This window comes from Amblyomma americanum, chromosome 11, assembly GCF_052857255.1.
Source record: "Amblyomma americanum isolate KBUSLIRL-KWMA chromosome 11, ASM5285725v1, whole genome shotgun sequence".
Lineage (NCBI taxonomy): Eukaryota > Metazoa > Arthropoda > Arachnida > Ixodida > Ixodidae > Amblyomma > Amblyomma americanum.
In genome coordinates, this window is record NC_135507.1 from 65,826,529 (window position 1) to 65,841,827 (window position 15,299).

The 15,299-nt window shown below is 44.0% G+C and overlaps 1 protein-coding gene across 1 annotated transcript in view; it reads right to left on the minus strand.

The window, feature by feature from the left end:
• Positions 1 to 15,299, minus strand: part of LOC144111483 (receptor-type tyrosine-protein phosphatase epsilon-like) — a 102,633-nt gene that overhangs the window by 71,615 nt on the left and 15,719 nt on the right. Inside the window, exons 5-10 of the mRNA XM_077644795.1 lie at positions 10,584 to 10,680; positions 8,717 to 8,966; positions 3,645 to 3,684; positions 3,431 to 3,536; positions 1,614 to 1,693; positions 190 to 380 (exon numbers count right to left, since the gene is read on the minus strand). Of these exons, the coding sequence (XP_077500921.1) occupies positions 190 to 380; positions 1,614 to 1,693; positions 3,431 to 3,536; positions 3,645 to 3,684; positions 8,717 to 8,966; positions 10,584 to 10,680 (764 nt within the window). The remainder of the gene's footprint in view (positions 1 to 189; positions 381 to 1,613; positions 1,694 to 3,430; positions 3,537 to 3,644; positions 3,685 to 8,716; positions 8,967 to 10,583; positions 10,681 to 15,299) is intronic.

Here is a 15,299-nt window from a genome sequence, read left to right on the forward strand (position 1 = left end):
CTAGAAAGGAAGAGCAACAAAAATAAAAACCAACTTACCGATCAGTTCTCAGTAAACTTTCTTTGTCGTGGAGCGACCACGCTTATATCAATTTCTATGCCCGGTCTCCCAGAATCACGCACCCGTTCAATTCAATGCGTGCGTACCAGTGCATTCAAAGGTGCACAATGCTTCTAAATTGCTTCTTACCGCGTACTCCTGCAGCAGAGAGCCGTCAGCCAGAGCTTCGGGTACGTAGTATTGAAGTTTCTTGATCGTCACAGGATTCGAAGTCTTGCTTGCAGCTTTCGCAGTATCAGTTGTGGAGGCGAAGCTCATCATAGGAAGGTACTCGGTCAACTGCGAATGCCTAATACCTTCTTCCTGCGGCGCCTGTGAAGCTGAAAATTTTAGGAGGACGCAATGAACACAGTTCGTCCACGATACCGAATCAGCACACAAACTCCCAAAACACATCTTTCGTAATAAACAGGTCATATTTTCAGTACAATAAATTTACAAAATTAAGGAAACATATACGACTTACTCTGCCTTAATCCCTACATATCACAGTATGATCCATTAAAAGCAGACGTTAACCTACCGGCCAGGTATTTTTAAAGCAGTATCTTTCTTGTTTTCTTTGCGCTACGCAGCTGGTTTAGAAAAATTCCTTAATCAGTGCGTCTAAAGTCAATGGCCGTTACTTGGCATGCGTATACAAGGGCGCTAGTATGGCTGCTGCTATATATGTACACCCGTCCAATTCTTTAAAATTAAGCCCGAGCGTCGACTGCACAAGGCGCAGAGGTGCAGCAGAGCGGAAATCGGGAGAGGGAACGAGCATGCCCGCCGTTTTTGGCGCAGCAGATAGCGCCGTCTGCTTGTCTGTTCTGTTTAGTGCAAGGCAAGTTTTATGGCCGAGTCCTGGGAGCGTTTGTTTCGTGTTCTATCTGCTGCGTGTCTGTGGCCCTGGAGTGGTGCAGATGCGTAGCGTTCCAAACAAGACTGCAGGCTCCGGTTGCATTCGCGGGTAGCGTGGAGAGCATTTGCTTTAACGAAATTAACGTGACAATATCGAGGGTCACTTCAAGCAGCTTCTCGTAACTGACGATTGCAATTGGATTCTTGGGCATGCCAGGCTGTTCCCAAATGTATGCTCTTTTCAGAAACACCCGCGTTATATGCTACGGATAAAAACAATTGCTCGCAGACTCTTGGGGCCCCGGTGCATAAAAGTCGATGATGGCCACGGGTTGTTTCGCACTAATCACAACAGCCTAGCAGGCGACTCTCACTCCAGCAGCAGCAATTGTGGGCATGCCTTTCCCCTAGCACGCTTTCTCCTCTCCTTCTTCTTACGGTGCAGTAGCGCCAGGCAGTGGACGCTCGCGTGTTCACGCTGAAAAATTGCAAGGGTGTACGTGGCGTTACAGGTTAAGAGGGGACGCGAGTTGCGAAAACCGCAAATTTTCTGGAAGATGCTAGGTGCACCTTGATATGAAAACTTGCAGCCTCCGATTTATTGCGAGAAATATACACAACACCAGTCACGTTCAGTGTATCTTTGAGCGGAGATATCACAGACGAAAAGGTGCATTTGAGGTTTGAAACGCTCAGATGCTCTCACGCACAATTTGAAGCCCTGGAAAGTCGTTTCTTCATGCTGCGCTTTGTGGGGCGATTTGACCGATATGCAACGGCTTGGCGCTTTCTGGAAGAAAGAATAAAAGTCCATTGCAATGTTTTCGACAAAAGTGCACAAACAAACTTCCATCCTATCGTAAAGACTATTCTTGAATGAATATGAAACTGTGTATATTTGCGCAAAATCGCACTCAAAAGTTTCCGGGAATTGTACTCCTGGAAAGAAAAACTTATCGCAGCTATGCCTTGCTTCTCAGCAGATTGCTATTGCTACCAGCGGATAGAGACTGCACGCACTTAATGTCAACACATTTCAGGCGACGCATTGCGTGACTACACTGCGTTAGTTTTCTTCTGCACTTTCGCTAACCCTAAACTTTCATTCGCAAATAATGCGTCCCCTAAATACTTATAGACCCTTATAGTTTACGTGGGTTTAACGTCCCAAAAAGACTCAGGCTATTACGGACGTACTAAACCCTTAGTTCGTATTAAGAAGCAAAGAGTATTGTTATATATATATATATATATATATATATATATATATATATATATATATATATATATATATATATATATTTATATATATAGTTTTCATCTTAAACTAGCTAATGATTTCTTCAATGTAACCTCACGCGTACTCCCGAAAGATCGCAAAATATATTTACAATATACGCATACTTCGTAAAAGTCAAGCTGTAGTAGAAATACGAGCATTTTAGCACATCGGGACCTAAAGGCCCCCAAGCGCTTATAAAGTAGAAACGCCGAGCACGCGCGCACGCAAGTAATTTTGGACACGTTTTTTTTTTATTTCGAATACGTCCGGCTTGCAAGCATAAATTGCACCACCTTACCAAAACGAAAGCTGTTAACAAGGATTCTCGTCAGCAAACAATGGTTACTAAGCAACTTTTCAAAGCTACTTCAACGCTTCTGACACTGCCGGAAGTATGTGTGTCGCCTCCAGCGTCAAAGCAGACCAACAATATACAAGTTTCACTGATATCGTTCCGAAAAAACCTCTTCTTCTTTTATTGGTGCATTTAGACGCAGTCTCTGAAGTTCGTTTTTCTGCAAACTTTAGAAAGCGGTGGGGAATAAAACAGGCTTAATTAAATGTATTTCGTACCATTTTTTAAAGCAGGTGCGAGGGAATTCCGCCTTAAGCAAAAGCCGTCGGACGCTGCGATATTTTCAAATAAAAACGAATTCCAGGTACGCTATTTTGAAGAAAGCGTTTAATAATAAGAATATTTGGTATTGGGGGAAAGAAAATGGCGCGGTATCTGTCTCATATATCGTTGGACACCTGAACCACGTCGTAAGGGAGGGGATAAAGGAGGGAGTGAAAGAAGAAAGGAAGAAGAGGTGCCGTAGTGGAGAGCTCCGGAATAATTTCGACCACCTGGGTATCTTTAACGTGCACTGACATCGCACAGCACACGGGCGCCTTAGCGTTTTTCCTCCATAAGAACGCAGCCACCGCGGTCGTTTTCGAACCCGGGAACTACGGAGAAAGCGTTTGCCCCTTGCGCAAAATAAACACACAAGGCGTGCATCAGCTTTGGGCAAGTAGGTTGCCGCATTGCAATGGACCAACCTACTTGCTTTTCGGGCCGCCTACTCTCAGAGTTTCTAATACCTTAACTATTCGACCGTAGCTAGCTGCATGATTCCGACAAAAACATTGAAATTTACATCACACCTGTGATGTAAATGGCGCGAACAAAGCTATGGGCATATCATTTGCCATAAAAACTTGCATGCTGGGATAATTCTTGCTCCGTGAAAGCGCACTCACCGTACACAATAATATGTGAGAGCCGTCACAGCCAAAATTAGGCAAAGAACCCCCAGTATGGCTCCAATAACGACACCAGTGCTCGCCTTGTTGCCACTTCCGTTCACTGCACAAAGGGTCAATATTCTTTCAGTGAACATTTATTAACTCTATTGAAAATTTTTACCGACTTTGAGCTAAAGCTTAGATATGAGCCTAAGACGAAAGCCCTTACCTATAACCGGTGCTGTCAACTTGTACCCATGAAGAACTTCCTGCATGTGCAAAACATGAAACAAATCTCCTCAGCATTCATCAACATCAATATTTTCTGTTAGCCATTGAGAAAACAAATTTGTAGCGCGGGTCTGGCACACTCACGGGCAGTTAGGCAGCACTGGTCTGGACTTAACACATATAGCCATGCATAATTTACGCAGCCAGTCATTTCAGAGGATATATACGTCAATAAAATTACAGAAGTCGCTTAATACCATTTACGTGCTGTGAATGCGAAAGCATTTGTGTCTCATCGTGGACTACTATTTAACTATATTCGTTTACTACATATTTACAATTAGTAACTAGTACTAAAGTCTGAAAAACCTTTAGAATATATTACTTTACCTCAAGGGCCCTCACCCTATAGACCTTTGAACGAAAGGTCTTTAAATGTTCATGAATAAATTGGGTCCTCTTCGATTGTCCGAACTTGTAACCTTACGGCACCGGCCTGCTTCTGGGGCCATGGTGACATCATTGGAGTTTTCAGCCTGTTTTGTGTGAGCAACAACGGAGGGCTTCGTTTCCGATCAGCCATATAACGCTTCTGCATCAAAATGATCTATCTGCCTGACCGCCATTTCTGTGTGAATAGCTTTACCGATAGCGCATGCTTTAACACCTGGCTTCTACTTCAAAAATATCAGTCACAGATATAACAGATGTGGAAGATCAAGCATAAAGCTTTGCAGAGAATTGATGCATTTGCAGAAAACATGATTAACTATGCACAAATTCTTTCTACTGAAGTGCACCTTTTAAACAGCTGAAGTATATATTCATGAAGTGTACGCATTTTTCGGAAAGGTTGAAATTCAGTGAGAGCAATGACTCGTCGTACATGAACATTGTACATCGCCCACAGCAGCCACATCCGCGATATCGGTTGGTAACGCGAAGTAACCATTGAACAGCGCGCTCTTCAATGATTACTTCTCATAACTGTTCCCGCGCTTGAGAGAGAGAGAGTGCGAAAAGCAGCTGACGAAGTGCCGCTCTACGCTGCGTCATACACACATGACCAGGACGTCATCTAATAGGATGCGCTACACCAGTGCTAGAGCCTTTGCAAGAGTGTGCTTCGCCTGTAGATATTTTATGTCGAGAAAACGCTCGATTGGGTTTTATATTTTTTTTATTCGAGCAGGAGCCACAATACCGATCAGTTTAGAATATGATATCTAAAGCCATATTTTCGGTGCCAGTTTTACCATACGTAGGTCTGTATTTCGCATTGGGCTTCAGAACTAAAATGTACCATAACTGCCCTGAAATTGAACGATCTTGAGCCTCACCTGAGAAAGGCGAACAATTTAAGGAGAGATCAAAGTTTTGCATTTCGATCTTCCATATATTGCACTTTTTTCCTTCTTTCGGAGCGCTCGGGAATTGAGAAGGCAGTGGACATACCTAAAACATGCGATGCAGGCATTCCGCGTTGAAATCCGGTATGATATTTGATGATCATGCAATGATAGCTTAGTGTAAGTGATATAATAACTGATCTACATTAATTCCGGCTTGTGAAAGAATCTGGCTGAAGTTAGTGAGTGTTGTAGCCAGAATTGACAGAAAGGAAAGCTTTGCGGCACTTTTAAATTGCAACTTATGCAGATGATGATATAAACAATACGGTTAGTATTTTGTGAGGCTACCTCGTTTAAAATAAAAAGTTTTTGCCACCTCTTCAAAAGAAGGCCAAATTTGAAATTTGATAACAAGATCAGAAATACTCAATGGGGAACTTAATTCGGTTCAGATTAGTTTACTTGCGCTCCTGTGAAAGTATAAAAATAAACCAAAAATTAGAAGACACAAACAAAATAACAAAACAATTAGGCTGTGGACCTGAGTGTGGTAAGAATATTTTGGTTTTAATCTACTGATGTATTTCGGCAGAAGTAAATTTCAATAGGCAGGATCACTGAAAAAGTCGTAGCACATGTGGAGAAAGAAGCGGGAAACCCTATTAGTTGAATATTTGCTGGTGATGGTCTGTTATATAAGGTTTGAAATGCATAAAAAAGACATTTTGTATAGGAAGGTAGAACCCGTTAAAATGGGGCGAGAAAAAGTAAATTTTAATTTTGCTGTTTCTGAGTATATTTCACTTACAATATAAATTCCCTCCCTTTTTTGGTTTTGTGAATTCATCTGTTGGTATTGCAAAGAGAACCTTGACAGCTTGAGCCGGGTGATAGTGCAGTACTGACAAGCTGTTCGGAAGTCAGTCCTCAGAATTAAGAAGATGCAATTTCATGTTCTACATATTTCACATTTAGACATAATAAGCAGTTACAGTTGTCAATAGGGTGAATGAAAATATAAGAATCCGACAGCCGAATCTGCAAACGTCAAAGATGATCCGGGATGCTCAGATAGGCTAGTTGGTGCATCGGCAAATTCGAAAAGCCTTATACAAAGAAAAAACACGAGGATACAAGAAAAAAGGGTTTTTAACTCTGCTTTGACTTTTGTTTACAGATTCGGATCTTCAGGCTCTAGCCGTCCTGCCTACGATGCCGCATCTACCAGGCGAGTCCTGGAAATAACCTAAACCCAGTGTATCTGGGTTTTGTGTGCCGTCAGTGCGCATCATAGAAACACAGGTGGCCGAAATTAATGCACAGCCGTCCACTATGGTCTCTCTCTCTCTTAGCTAACCTACAGATGCCGGACGTTACACGTGAAATGCCTAATTGCCTATGAGAGGGCAAGTATATGTCATTTTCAAAACTATCTACAACCAGGAGCCATCACAATCTTAATACCCAGCCCTTTTTTGCGCGTACTAAGGTTTCCAAATGCGATTTTTTTTCGCGTACTGTGTAGAGTTGGAGCTCTTTGCATGACAGCATTTGTGCATTATCAATTTCTGATTTTGCTTCGGCAGTTGAGCCGTAGCACTGTAGGGTGTTGTGTTCAGCTTTTATATTTGTAATCCTTGTCAAGTACCCTTTTATGCGTGAAATTGTACCACAACTTATGTACCCACTCCTGCTATAACCTCTAGAATGGCGTCTGCAGTATCTTCAAATAAAATAAAATTATTAAATTTAGCTTATCTTTTTGCTAACACAGCACTAATACCGTCCTAATACCGTACTAATGCAAGGCCGTCTATGGAAGGCAAGAGAAAAGGCTGAAAAAATCAGACGCGAAACAAGTCTGCATGGGGAGCGAGCGCACATAGCAGCCAGCGCAACGCGGCAGGTGAGCTGTATGAGCAGGCACAAGCAGGCGACGAACGTGGCGGCGCAGGTGACAGCGCCAGTGCAACGCCACGAAGCAGACAACAACCGCGATGCATGCCACGACGCATGCGGGTGTCTGCGAAATAATGAGCACAAAATGTTTTCACCGTTTGCACCACGCACCCCAGCAGAGCCGAAGCAGGGGCGCGGCGCGAGTGCTGTACCAGCGCCAATGTCAAATCGGAGCGCCATCTATCAGTTGCCCCACCAAGCTCTCTACGATGTAGCAAAACTGAGTCACTGTTGTCAGCGTAGTCGGCACTGCTTTCCAGCTTACACCGTACCTAAACATTGGACGACGACTGTTAGATTGATTACAAGAAAGCTTAGACTAACAGCGGCGTTTACCTTAAGCTTTCTCTCTTTGTGTCTGCAAGCTTTTTTCGCACGTTTCTTAGATGTAATAACACTGGCTATTCTAATCTAAACTTACTGCTTGTACTTGTACAAGTTAGGCAGAGCAAGTAAAACTAAATATTTCACGCAAAAACAAATACACTCCCGTTAACCACAGCTACATGGATGGTATCTATCCATTTTGCGGCAATTAATTTGTCGGGGCATATGATGCGATTCATTAATAATTAGTGGCATGGAGACTTCAATTACATATGTGAGCGGTTCTCGCTGGATCTTGTCTTCATCATCTTCCTCACCAAGGTATATATGTACCGATCTTTCTTTTCTTCTCCTGTCGCTTTTTTTCGGCCCTCTCCATGAAGATGGCTTCGTTGGTTTATTGTCAGTAATCAAAATAGAGCCTCAGTACATAGAACCTTGTGTACTCCTGCTGGCTAATCTAATTTTCTTCGTATAGCATGTATTCAAATGTGAAACATGTAGACGTGTTTACTACTCTAGTGTAGCCGTAACCGCGATGTAAATCCGACCTTATAAATATCCCTCATAACGTACAATCCGGCTCATAGACCATGTGCAACGCACGCAGAATAAGCGCTCTTGTTTGCGTTGCCAACATCTGCGATTAAAAAGCTCGTTTCTGGAGGTGTGTGAAAAATAGTAAATATTAGAGATCACAGCGGCTATCCGCATTGAAGCAATGCGAAAGCATTGAAGCCACTTCGACACTCGTCGCCTCTATATGCCCCTCTTTCAGTCCATTGATGACTGCTTCTAACTAATTGTCTAATTAATATGTCAGCAAACCTTTTTGTTCGATTAATTATCGGTCATGAAGCACATTTGAATCCATTGCGAACTTTATTCTCACTGTCTTTTTTACCACTATTTTGCCACCCACGGCTATTTCTCCGTCCACTCAGTATATTGACGTCTGCGCTATTTTGACGTTTCTTTATATTATTAGATTTAATTACCTAATCGTCTTACTGGCATCAAATGTTTTTTCCATCATTCTCACATCATCTTCTGTGGATCACGATCATTCGTTTTATGCTACCTCTTCTGAGAACACCGCATTCCCTGCGGACACGTTTTGGTTACACGCTTTGGTGACACGACCCCGTCGACATAACTTAGAAATGCATGCGCATTAATAAATGTTCTGCTACAGGCTTACTGCGTAATAGATTTTTCATGAGCTTGAATAAATGTGCTCATACTGCTGACGTCACTCTTTTGCTTTATCGTGCCTAAGACCGTACTTCCGGAACACAAGCATGCAGTAGCGCGCCTTCCTTTATTTTTTTATCATGCAGACTGCTTCCGTACCTATTACGGTGTTTCAGCTGATGCATGAAGCGGAATATAGTTGGCCCTGCCTTCAATTGCCTATCAGTGCTCCACTCACCCCTGAAAAGGTTGTCTCCGCTAGAAGCCCGAACCGGTAGGGTGTGGCGTCAGTCAGGGGCGGGTTCTCGAAGCCGCCGACAGCGCTGCCGTCTCCGACCACAAATATAGGCGTGTCTTGCAGTTGGCGGGGATTCAGGTGGGCAGCCACGTAGTGTCCGAGGCGCATTTCTTCAGCCGTGCTGTAGTTGACCAGCCTCACGGGTGTGGGAATGGAACTCCCTTCCCGAACCACAACGAGGTAGTAGCCACTACAACAGTAATAAATTAAGAAATGGAATGAATGGGTCATTCAGAAAAGAGGAATGAATAGGGGGATAATCGGGTGCAATGGCGAAGACGGAATCGGTAGTTCTAACTCATGACTCATTTTGTTTTGATTGCTTCAGGCGCGTCAATTTACACATTTACAAACGGCTAATGCTAGCACCTTAAAAAGATGACCAGCTCGATCGCATCGAATACAGTTAGCAGGACAAAACACTTCAGGCTCGAAATTCAGCACGGACCTCGAACAGCTGTTCCATGTGCAGAAGTCTCAGATGATCACCCCCGTCGCGTGCAGTCCCCAACATGAAATCATTAAAGACAGATAGATTAAAACTTCAAAAAGTCTTTCTTTATTAATTATCTAACACCTTTAAATTTATTGTATTTGAGCCGTTTTTCGATTTTGTTCTTTAGACTTCGGAGCAATGGCAATCGCTGACATGCCTCTAGCTGCCCCTTTGTTTTAATGCGCTAGCACTTGTAGTGGCCATTCCCTCATATGGGCATCGTGTGTTTGTCTGCTTATCTGAAGCCGGTTTTGTGGCAGGCTGCTAGCCTGCCCTTTGGTAAGCGGGCAACCTGCCCACCGTGCCAGGCGGGAGCCCATTTAACCGTGAGAGGCCGCTCGGAAAGAGCAACGTGGTTCGCAACACAACCCAAGCAACCCAAGTCTCACCGATGGCAGCACCTGCCATAGCGCCTGCCTTGTGCCACTGCTCACCTGCCCACTGGGTGGCTTACTTGCCAAGGTGTAGCCGGTGGTTACCAGACGAGAACCTGGGGCGCTAATTAGGTGGCACTAGCCCTAAGCGCAATGAGCAGCAGCGGTTAAGAGGCGAACGTAATTTGAATGATGTTTGTGCCCTTGCTAAACGGAAGAAGTTGGGGTGGTGATCAGGTGGGTTGCTTGGTACCACCTGTTATGTCGTAGCTCTAATCGGCAATTGACGTCATGCCAGCACACATGTCCCCAGGTGGCCTAATTCGCCAAATCCAACATTTTCTTTTTTTTATTTTCCCACGTTTTTTTCCCGTTTGGGGAGGAGGCGACGTGTCAGATCAAGTAAAGCTTATTTCGGTCCAAGGCCCATAGATCTCCTGCGTTCTTTCTTCTTTCGCTATGCTACTTTTTGTGTATCGTTGCATGTCATCTCGTCCTCAAAATCGTTTCATTTGCTTCTCGACAGCCCCGATCTTGCATTTCTCCCCTCACTGTCACAAAATTAACGGTGTGCGCAGGCCTTCAAGAATAAACTCTGTAGTTCTCACAGCAGCTGTGTCTACCAGTGCTCCTCACCGCGAAATGACTGTCTCATAAACATTTCCCCTCTCTCTCCCACGTGAATCCACCACGAATACGAAAATATGGACGGCAAACTGTGGGTGTCGTCCTTTGCTCATTGTAATGGACCGAAGCTGATGATGCTGAGCACTATGAGCGCCTGTGTTTTGCAGGATAGTAGATGTCTGCGAGTCACCGTAATATCTATTTCAATACACTTTTCACCAAATAAAAAAAAATGCTGCATGTAACCAACCGACTCCTAATTTTTGCCCTGCGAAAGTTAATTGTTGTGTATAATGTCATTTATACGTACGTAATTGGACCTTTCTTGGAGTCAGCAGGTCTCAGGTGGACAGTGACCGTCTGACTGGCTATAGCCACAACCATGGGCTCAACTTGAACCTCGGGCGCTGCAAAATAAACAACCAGTATGGTCAGAATGCATGTCTCAGATGACAGCTTCGTAGTCGTACAAGAACAGAGATTACTAATACCAGCACAGTGTACTATAACGAGACGAGGGGCCGTATTCTACAAGTTGTTCGCTTTCTACATTCAATTACACGTTCATTCGGTCATCTTTCTTTGGTCACTCAGATATGACCACGGCTTTCAAGCATCCGTGGGAAGCGACTCGGCCATTGTTTGGTTGGGGACCGTACCTCGCCGCAACCAATGGCAGCCAGTGGACAGGTCGGATCGTATGCTGCTGACAGATCGCTGCCATTTACCTCATCAGTGACTGAAGGTCTCATCCAATGGCGGCCAACGAGCAGGTCCGGTCGCCAGTGGTCGCCTCGCTTCCCGCGGATGCTTGAAAGTCGCGGGCATATCGGACGGTCAAATAACGTAGTACCAAATGGACGCGAAATGGACAATGGAAAATTGACAGCTTGCAGAATACGGCTTCAGAAGGTAAGTGCAAACTTTGCTGCGAAATAAACTGAAGCAAGAAACTGAAAAATAAAGCGAGCGGAAAATTAAAGATTTATATGTGGTGCTTAAGCTGTGCCTAAGGTGAAAGCAACATAATACGGTTGCCTAGTAATTTTGGTTTGGTTTGGATTACGGGGATTTAACGCCTCGAAAGGATCCGGGATATCCCTTAGCAAGAACAGTCCGTGCTAAACATGCATTTCGAACAGATTGAATTAATATCTTATTAATTTTGCATTTTTTGTCCCTATGCTTAAATTGCAATACGAATGCTTTCTAAATGCTACGAATAATATTTTGAACATTCTTAAAAATGCAAAAAAATGCATTTTCTGTCTGAGTAGTATATTCATTATACATAAAATTAAAGTAAATATACACAAAAAATACATTATATTAAAAATACACTAAAATATACATTTAATACATTAAACATACACCGAAAATATACATTAAATATTTTAAATTAGAAAAACACTAACATATACAATTAAAATATATTCACTGCGGCTTAGTCGGATTCACCAGACGGTATTGATTAATGTTTTCAAGAGCATAAGTAGCGACTGAACTGGCTATAAGCATCAGGAGACAGACATTCCCGGAGAAAACGCGTCGTCATCAGTAAGTCTATGGCAATGAAAAGTGACGTGACGGACCTTAACGGGAAAGATATCGCCTTACAGGAAATGCCGACGAAAACTGACGTCAACAAAGAGGAACTGCTCCGACAAGCGTGAAAGCTGGCTTGGCTTATATACACCCACCGAAAGGGGACACATTATTTTGCCCGGTGAGGTGTTTTTCGCGCAAAGACTGTGTGCCGTCAGATTGCCGCACAAACGTTGGAGTGATCACGTTCGAATCTGAGGCCTATCTGGAACCGAACTGCTAGTCGCAACTTGCGTCAGGTATCGGTGAGGAGTCGAACTGTCAACCAACATATAGATGGGCGTCTAAGGGAGCCGGTCAGCCTTACCAGTCGGGGTATTTTTCGTTGGCATGTTCGGGCCCGAAGGTGCGCATGCCGCCGTTGCCGGAATCAAGCTATCACGCTGTGCACCCGTTTTTAAATAAGTGGTGATTGCCTTCATTCTAGAAGTCACCATAAACAAATGGACGACAAAAAAGGGACTGCTTTCACTGTTCCCGGAAAAGTGATTTCAAGCACTAGGTTGTTCTCCTGCAGCTTGAAGTGTGCTGCGAATATGCTGACGCGTACTACCCATTTTTTAGAATTGAAGTACACTTTGCACGAATTAATTTCGTATTTAGGAATGTACACTTTAAATGCATTGCCAACATAGGTCATCTCCCGAAACGCTATTTCCAGCACTAGCTGTTCAACGGCAGCTTGAAGTGTGCTGTAAATGCGTTTACGCGGAAAGCTCATTCTTTAGAATGGAAGTGAACTTTCAACGAATTAATGTCGTATTGGCGAAAGTACACTTTTAATATATTGCCAAAATGCGAAGGCCATTGCCCGTAACAGGATTTCGAGCACTAGATTGCTCCACGGCAGCTAAAAGTATGCTTCAAACATGTTTAAAGGGACTGTCTGTTTGTTAATCAATTTTAACAAACGGGCAGTCCTTATACATTTACTTCAGTATACTTGAGGCGAATTAATTTCACATTTACAAATGTACGCTTTTAATGCACTGACAAGATGCTAAAAAAGCATGCATATTTTTTCACGTGTTCGAAACGTGCTCGTAACATGCTTTAGGCGACGTATACTTCAGACGGATTAATTTCATATTTACGAAAGTACACTTTTAATATATTTACAAGATGCTAAAACCGCATACTTATTTCTTCACGTCTTTGAAACGTGCTCTAAACATGCTTTAATTGATGCATACTTCAAACGAATTATTTTCATGTTTATGAAAGTACAATTTCAATATATTGACGAGATGCTAAAACCGCTTACATAATTTTTCATGTATTTGAAATGTGCTCGAAGCATGCTATAAGTGACGTATTTTTCGTAAATTTTCAGAATATGTTTCGAATACGAAGCATAAAATGTCAGGAACCTATTTCCAGCCTATCATTAGTGCATTCATGAATACAAAACATGTTTAAAATACATTGTAAATATCCCGCCGTATATACCAACCCAATTAGATTTCGTTAGGACATGAGAGATGCCGTAGGAAGCATCCGTATATCTCGACCACCTAGGGTTCATTAACATGCACTGACATCACACAGTACACTGACCACCAAAATTTCGTCTCCTTCAATATGCGACCGTCGCGGCTGGGATCGAACCCACGTCTCTCGGGTCAGCGGCTGAGCGCCAAAACCACTGAGCCACCGCATGAATAAAAAAACTTAGGCCGGACTGTAATATAGCGAAACTTAAGTGCATATACGAAAACGTAGGGTGCATGATCCACGCGTCTCCAACCAGCGGGGTGATCTTCTGGGCAGGGCCGCGCTACGGCTCGCCCATGCCTTCGTGGCCAGCCGGATCCTCTATGCCATGCCGTACCTTCGCAACATCAAACAGGAAGACGATCGCATTGGCAACATCATCAAGAAGGCTATAAAGCGAGCACTGGACCTCCATGTGGCTACCTCCGACGCCAAACTGAAGGCGTTAGGGGTGCTAAACTCCTATCACGAATTGCGGGACGCCCTCCTAGTGAACCAATATGCGCGGCTCTCGCAGACGGCTCCTGGGCGCCGCCTGCTAGACCGCTTATATATCCAACGCACTTGCATAGCAGAGTTGACGAATAACATCCCGCTGCTGTGGCGCCATATGATCTGGGTCGCTCCGCTCCCGCCTTACATGGACACGACTTCACGCGAAGGCAGACGACAAGCGCGGGCTCGGACTGTTGAGAGGCAATGTGGATCTAAAAAAGGAGTCCACTACGTGGACATCGCATGGCTGTAGCCCGCGGGATTGTAGACGGCTGCCGAAGTCCACCGGGAAATGAATGTCGATGGGCGATCTTTTCGGGCCCCCAATTTAACACGAGCGGAGGAAGTTGCTTTAGCTCTCGCTGCCACGGATTCAAAATCAAGAACGGTCATCACAGATTCTCGCCGGACATGTGAACGCTATCTGGCTGGGGAAATATCACCTCTTGAGTCCCATATTCTACAAAGGGCTGCCGCCGTTCCAACTCAAATATAATCTGGGCTCCTGGCCATAAGGGTCTACGAGGGAATGAGGTCGCTGAAGCAGCCGCCCGAGCGCTTACCCACCGTGCTCTTCAACATAACTCTCCTCGCTCAGAAGCTCATGAAGTGCATTTGCGGCTACGCGAAATTTTATTTAATTATTGCGACAGCCACCGCCCTATCCGGCTGCTGCCAAGTGGCTGAGTAAGACGGAAGAGCGAACTCTGCGGCGCCTGCAGACAGGAACTCTTCTCTGTCCTGCAGTAGTGAAGCACTTTTATCTCAAAATAGATGGGCGTTGCCCGCACTGTGAAGAGACCTGCGCTATCGTTCACATGGTCTGGACACGTACTAAGGATCCTCAGCTTCCCCTTTCCCCTAAGATCTCTCGTAAAGCGGGGGCGAAACGAGCCCCGTCGTGCGGTGTCTAGGACGAAGGATATCGACCTTGTAGCTTCGTCTTACGACTCCCAAACTCTATTTGAACATTAAAAAAAATGTTCACCACCACCACAGCAGTGGTTTCATCTTGTAAATTTAAAAATGGTGGTCTTTGTAGAGGTGGCGGATGTATAAATTAACATAGAATGTTTAGTGCATTTTATTTAGTGCGAAAGCACGGAATTTTTATTTTGTAACGACTGTTTTTACTAATGTTTCATGCATGAATGACTGAAATGAGGCACAGAAATAATAACTGATTCAATCTGCGGTCTTTTTTTAGCGGACATAGAAAAGTCGATTTTGCTCGGGTCAGGACCTTCGCATTGGTGCTAAGTAGGACTCGACCGTTAACGGGCAGTACCTCTGGACGAAGATCTAGATTGGAGTTAATCTATGCGGGTCCCATATTGTACGCCAATATTTGCTGAAGAATTTCCGAATTGCTCCGTGAATTTCTCGCCTTTGGTATGGCCCTTCAGAAACTTCCCCGCTCTATTTCTTATGT